At 41.2% G+C, this 7,169-nt stretch overlaps 1 protein-coding gene across 2 annotated transcripts in view; it reads left to right on the top strand.

Moving 5' to 3' along the window:
- Positions 1-7,169, top strand: part of NEK9 (NIMA related kinase 9) — a 37,998-nt gene continuing 30,829 nt past the window's right edge. For both annotated transcript variants that reach the window (XM_029238539.1, XM_029238538.1), the window contains exons 1-5: positions 1-334; positions 2,773-2,950; positions 4,657-4,712; positions 5,255-5,325; positions 6,968-7,073. In XM_029238539.1, coding sequence (XP_029094372.1) covers positions 116-334; positions 2,773-2,950; positions 4,657-4,712; positions 5,255-5,325; positions 6,968-7,073 — 630 coding nt within the window. In that variant the 5' untranslated portion in view covers positions 1-115. The remainder of the gene's footprint in view (positions 335-2,772; positions 2,951-4,656; positions 4,713-5,254; positions 5,326-6,967; positions 7,074-7,169) is intronic.

The following is a 7,169-nucleotide window of genomic DNA, read 5'->3' as shown; positions in this document are numbered from 1 at the left end:
ATGGAGCCTAGCTGGGTGGCGGGGTGGCTGGGCTGACGGGGCCGCGGGCTGGTGTCTGAAGCGGGAGAGGCGCAGCGCCGCCCGGGACACGCAGGCGGGTCCCGCGGCCGCCGCCATGTCGGTGCTGGGCGAATACGAGCGACACTGCGATTCCCTCAACTCGGACTTTGGGAGCGAGTCCGGGGGTGGCGGGGACTCGGGCCCGGGGACCAGCGCTGGTCCGGGGCCCCGAGCCGGCGGCGGCGCGGCGGAGCAGGAGGAGCTGCACTACATCCCCATCCGCATCCTGGGCCGCGGCGCCTTCGGGGAGGCCACGCTGTATCGCCGCACCGAGGTAGCGGCCCCCGGCTCCGGCCGCCCCCGCCCCCGCCCCCGCCCCGCCTGCGCGGCCCTGCTCTCCCTGCTCGTCGTCCTCGCTTAGTGTTAGGGCCCCGAAGGGTATCTGTCTCGGGGTCTTCATCACTCGTTCAACTCTCCTCACTAGGAGTTCGTTACAGCACTGGTTTTACTGACTGGTCGTTTTTGTTTAAATCAGGCAACTGAACAAGTCATTGAACCTTCTCTGAGCCTTAGTTTCCCCATCTGTAAATTAGAGTTAGTGATAGCTACGTACCTTAAACGTAATATTTACTTTTTAAGGTTATTTTGTGAATCGAACGAAGATACTTTGCAAACTGTAAATTAAACTAGTTTATGAATGTGAGGTATTGTCAAAACTTCCTTCCTATTGTGCTGTACAGCTCTCCAAGGTCGAGGTGGAGAGGAGGGGATAGCTTCAAAATTCCCACATCCGTGGCAGCTCCTCTGCTTTTGCCATATCTTTATGTTCAGATATGAACACGCAGTTGGAGATTTTTCTTGAAGATCATGGGGAAGATTGTAGCGTGTTAGTTTCTTCAGTGATTATCCAGCAGCGTTTATGCGTGGGAAATACTTTTTTATTTTTGGTATATTCTAAGCCATTAGTTCTTAACCTAGGGAGGGACAGGACTCCTTTGCGAATCTAATGTAAACATTCCCTCCCCCCAGTCCACTACTGCACACATACAAATCCTTTGAAGAGATTTGTGGGTTACTGACCCTCAAGTTCAGAATGTATACTGATTAAAACCCTATACCGAGGAGTCTACTTCCAAAAACTAACCATAAACAGGGTTTGATCACTGAAGTCTTAAAACTCTAGTTTTAGAATAGGTAAGGATCCATGAGAACTTGCTGGGATTGCTGAAGGCGATTGATCTATCAGTGATCTATCTGTCTGCAGTTCTGGTGTGTGTTCCAAGGTACTTTTAAGGCTAAAAGATGGAGGAGGAGAAAGGTGGTTGCAAGATTAATGTATAAGGTTAGAGTTACTGTTGGTATTCTGTTTTCTTATTTGTACTCAAAATATGAGAATGAGGAGATGAGCTTTGGCATTCCTATTTTATAGTTAAAGAAACTAAGATAGTATATTTAAGGACTTGCCCACTTAAATTAGAAGCAAATCCTGGGCTAGAATGGAGTTTTACATCTCTTTGTCCATGCCTTTCCATTATTATCATGTTGAACTTGATTATCAAGGTTGTTTTAAGTTTGATTGCACTTCCCCTAAAATTGCACAGTATTATCCATAACACCAAATGTTTATTACATCTGTGAATTTACAAGGGTTTAATTAGAAGCAGCCCTTTCCCTCAAGAAGCATATATTTCATTGGGAAGACATGTTAGTCTTGTTAGTAACAAATAGCGTTTAAGTTGTATGGTTATATAAGGGGAAAAGAATGGACAAATATTTTAGTGTATGAGCTCTGAAAGTTAAGGAAATGCACAGTGGAAGGTTCATTGATCTTCCCCCAAAGTTTCAAAGGCCTAACGAAGCCATTCTAAAGGATAGGGAGGGTTATTTAGGTGGGGATGCTCCTGGGCTGGGGAGCAGTATCTGTAAGGAATTAGAGATGTTATAAAATGGAGTGAATATTGGGAGCCACAGGTAAGTCTTCATGAATAGAGGAAAACATGATAACATAAAAGTGACAGTAGAAACAGAGCTGCAGAATGGGACAGGGTGAGGAAAGTGAACTCAGAGCCCTTAGACCTGGCTTATTCTTATCCAGAAAGGATAAATGAAAATCACTAGAGAAATCTAAATTTATAAAATTAGAGGCAATTTTAACATTTCTATTTTACAAGAAACTGTGGTCAGCCATAGGTAACCATTTTCCAGTTCTCTATTTCTCCAATACAATCCTCATCATGACTAGCAGTCTTTCATAATGTCCCTCAATAGAATCTTTGAGACCTACCTCCATCCCATATTTTTTACCTGGAATTGACATCATGTAAATTAAGTGTAGAAACAATGTAACAGCATCTTTTTTTTTTTTTTTTTTTGCGGTACGCGTACGCGGGCCTCTCACTGTTGTGGCCTCTCCTGCTGCGGAGCACAGGCTCTGGACGCACAGGCTCAGCGGCCATGGCCCACGGGCACAGCCGCTCTGCGGCATGTGGGATCTTCCCAGACCGGGGCACGAACCCGTGTCCCCTGCATGGGCAGGCAGACTCTCAACCACTGCGCCACCAGGGAAGCCCTGTAACAGCATCTTAATGCTCTCCCAGGCCTGCAGTAAATTATGATGCTTGGTTGTATGCAGAACCTTTAAAGTCTGTTCATGTTTAAAGGAAAAAAAGGAGTCAGTCTAGGAAGTTTTCTTTCTAGGCTTACAGATCCGGGTGTGGATTCATTCTCTGCCAGGCGCGAGGAAAGCATGATAGCTCTATTACTGTGTTACAGGATGACTCATTGGTCGTGTGGAAGGAAGTTGATTTGACCCGACTGTCTGAGAAGGAACGTCGTGATGCCTTGAATGAGATTGTTATTCTGGCGCTGCTGCAGCATGACAACATTATTGCCTACTACAATCACTTCATGGACAACACCACCCTGCTGATTGAGCTGGAATATTGTAATGGTAAAGTAGAATTCAGTGGGACTTCCTCCAGTGAGACATTCTTGTGCTTATACTTACCTTAAGGGGGAGAGAAAAAGAAGATACACGTACAAAGAATAAGAACTTTAAATGGATTTCTAGAGTTTAAGAGAAACAGTTCAGGCCCTGGAGAGTTTTGAAATGATCTACAAAATGAGGGGAGGGATTTTTCCCCTGCATACTCAGATTCTCCTTTGTGATGATAATTCCATCTTCAAATTACTTGTTCAGTTGAATTTTACATTCATTTTTCAAGGTTTTTTCCTTATGAAATGACATTAGTCAGGCATTAGAGACATAGCATGGTTTGACACTTGATATAATATATAATGAAATGGCTTGATATATAATGAAATCTTATAGGTAATATTTATTTATATTGACTTCAGCTAAAGCCATCCTATTGAAAAGTGGTCCAAACATCATAGCTGACTGAAAATGAAAATGATTTCTTTGAACACTTTTGCTTGTAAAATAGCAGTATAGCCTGTTTGTTAAGAAAATAGACCCTGAACCCATATCCTAAGCTTCACTACTTTTTAGCTCTGTATCTTGCATTAGCAACTTAACCTCTCTGTGCCTCAGCCTCCTTATCTTAAGTGAGCTTGATGATAAGCAATAGTTACCTCCTAGGGTTGTTGTATGAAATGAATATGTAAAGCTCCTAGCATAGTACTTGATATGTAGCAAATTTTTGATAAATACTGTACAAGCTATTATCCTTATTACGTAAGAGAACCCCCAAAGCCCTTTCTTGAGCTGCATGCCAAAGAGGTCCCAGCATATTCTTCACTTAAATCTCCTAAGAGAACGCTCCTAGACTTCTAACTTTCTTACTAGATTCTTGTGTACCATGATTGTTCCTGTGTTCAACCCTAAATGCATGAGATTATATTAGAAATTTTTGAACAGAAGCCTCAAGTAGCTAACTTCCTTTGTGGTTAGGAGGAACTAGAATGAATGGTGTATTTATTGAAACTCTGAGTTACTAAATTGCAAGGGGAAAAAGTTGTGAAACTTAACCAGGACTACAGTGTAAGTTACAGCTGCAGGTAGGAAATACAATGAACCATCATCATTTGCAGTTTGTATTACTTGGTAATGAAAGGGAGAAGCAAATTCAGACTTACTCTGCAGGAAGGAGTTAGTAAAGGGAGTAATGATTGGAAACAATCTAGAGTCTACCCTAAATTTTGGGCAACTTTTTCAGCGTGAAGTGGAAAGAAAAAGAAGTTGATGATATACACCTGTATATACAAAACATCACATCACAGCTGTAACCCAAATGTTCTAATAGTCACACTGAGAGAGTTGTTACCAAAATATTGCAGATTCCTTTAAAAGGAGTTTTGGAAAAGAAAATCATCTGATTTTGAAGAGTTTCAAAGTAATTTTATAAATTAGGGCACTATAGAAAGTGTCTTTACTCTCATCTTTTCTAAAAATGCTGTACTTCCCGTTTTCATATTGAGTCTCTTCTGTTAGGGAGGGGAATCTCTGAAGAATATTTCAGATATAGTCCTTGACAGATGGGAAGAGTTTTGTACCCATGTACCCAAGAGCTGAGAAGGAAGAAGGGGTATCTTTTAAGAGGAAGCAGAATCCTTCACTTACTGTGGCACCTGTTAAAACCCTAGGAGCGTTGATCTCTATTAAGCAATTCAAACCTGTTTCTTGTTTTATTGCAGGAGGGAACCTGTATGACAAAATCCTTCGTCAGAAGGACAAGTTGTTTGAGGAAGAGGTAATTCATATTTCTGTGGAAGGAAGCTAGAATTGTAATGTTGTGATTCTTGCATTCTAGTTCTGTATTTACTCTTACAACAATGAAGAGTGTTTTTCTCCTTTTATTCAGACTCCTTCCAGGCTCTGATTGACATTCATGAGAAAGGAAACCTCTAACAAGGAAGCTGACTATAGCTGCTTCCTAAATGGTTTACCTCCACATCATGATTCTCTATGAGCTTTCTTTCCTGGTTCTGTTACTGCATACTGGTATGCCCAGTTTTCTATACCTTTGCATTCTTCCTGGATTTCTTTCCACAAGTCTGCTTCATCATACTATATAACAATATTGGAACTATTTTATAACGATCTGCTTTTTTTTTTTTTTTTAAACCCCTACCACTTTTCTTTGCCTACTCAACTACAAGCAAGAAATGTCAAGTCATGTTGAATCATAACCTCTGGTTGCAGCTTCCTTTGTTTTGTGTGTTCGAGTGTGTGTGTTTATATGGTTTTTTTGGTTTGTTTCCAGTCCAAGTATAATTTATTTTTTCTCTGCAGATGGTGGTATGGTACCTATTTCAGATTGTTTCAGCAGTGAGCTGTATCCATAAAGCTGGAATCCTTCATAGGTAATGAGTGAAAGAATGTGGGATGTATTCCTTTCCACCAGTCCAACCCTCACCTTGGGTACCTCCCATCAGCACTATTATTTTCTTGATTAAGCAGTCAAGGCTTTTCCGTTGATATAATTTAGGAAGGAAACAGTGAGTAATGAGGGGCGTTATCTTCACTTCCTAAAGTTAAACTGTGATCTAGGAAGAATCTCCTCAGTAGCTAAGTACTGCTCAGTCATCTCTTTAAGAAGTATTTTAGAGGTGAGTTCATTAATTCATCAGTAAAGCCTAGAAAGCCACAATAAAAGTGGTATTAGATTGGTTGGAACTCATAGTAAATGTTTTCTCTGAGCAATAAAATGGGCAATTGTTTTTAATTTTATAATTAAGTCTTTTAATTTAAGTAAAAAGGGCTTCCCTGGTGGCTCAGCAGTTAAGAATCCGCCTGCCAATGCTGGGAACATGGGTTCAAGCCATGGTCTGGGAAGATCCCACATGCCATGGAGCAACTAAGCCCGTGTGCCACAACTACTGAGCCTGCGCTCTAGAGCCCGTGAGCCACAACTGCTGAGCCCACGTGCCACAGCTACTGAAACCCACGCGCCTAGAGCCCATGCTTCGCAACAAGAGAAGCCACCGCAATGAGAAGCCCGCATACCACAATGAAGAGTGGCCCCCGCTCACCACAACTAGAGAAAGCTTGCATGCAGCAACAAAGACACAACGCAGCCAAAAATAAATAAGTAAATAATTTAAGTAAAAAGCTTATTCACTTTGTACAATTAATTATGCAGTTTTACCAGAGCTTTGGCCAGGGGAAACAGCTTTCTATTCACTTCTAGCTATAGGAGAGAACCATTATAAGAACATTTCCACGTCATTATACCCTGCTTAAGTGAGTCATGGACCGTTGTTAGAGATTAATGTTAATACACTAGCATTTCCCTTTTTATTGATTTGTCCATTCAGTTACCATATATTTCTTGATAGCTGTCGAGTGGCTACAGTTGTGTATTGTTACTTTCTTTTTGACAATTACAAAGAATATTGTTCTGTTTTTTTCACATCTTTCAGTAAAGGAAGCCAGAGTATGAACTAGACACAGTTTATTTGTGTTACTTACGGTCAATTCATCTTTAGAAAGATAGTGATTTTATTTAGGTGATCTGCATAGCCTAATCATTTTGCTGCTGGGATGTGCTGTCTCTTCTGTTCTGTCTCTTCTGTTCTCTTGCCTTAACAAATTTGAAACTTTGGCACCAACCAAGTGTTAAAATTGCCTTGATAATCACTTATTTCAAGGCACAAGTGTTAATTGAAGAGGCAGTACACCTTACAGGAATTATGATTACCTAGGGCACCATTTTTTTTTTTTTTTGGTCTGACCCTCTCAACTTTTCCTAACGACTTCAGTGTTTTTGGGGACATGCCTGTGCTGCGAAACCACGGAGGATGAAGTTAATTCTCTGCCTCCACTCCCCCAAGTCCCCTTCTCAGTGTTAAAACGTATGAGAAAGTGATGACCACTCTTTGGGATCCCGTAACAACCTGAGCAGTGGTAACACACTCTTTTTATTTTGTAATAATTTGGAGCGGGAAGGGGGATGAGATAAAATAGTTGAGTATATGGGTTTAATATACAGCATTTTTTTTTCAGAGATATAAAGACATTAAATATTTTTCTGACCAAAGCAAACCTGATAAAACTTGGAGATTATGGCCTAGCAAAGAAACTTAACTCTGAGTATTCCATGGCTGAGACGGTAAGTAAGTGTTATCCTTGACTTGGTTGGTTTTGTTTTGTTTTTTGGTGGCGCTATGCAGCATGTGGGATCTTAAGCAAAGTCCTAACCACTGGA

This window comes from Monodon monoceros, unplaced genomic scaffold (assembly GCF_005190385.1).
Source record: "Monodon monoceros isolate NGI ecotype Baffin Bay Population unplaced genomic scaffold, NGI_Narwhal_1 Super_Scaffold_21, whole genome shotgun sequence".
Taxonomy (NCBI): Eukaryota; Metazoa; Chordata; class Mammalia; order Artiodactyla; family Monodontidae; genus Monodon; species Monodon monoceros.
This window is presented reverse-complemented; position numbering and strand designations above follow the sequence as displayed.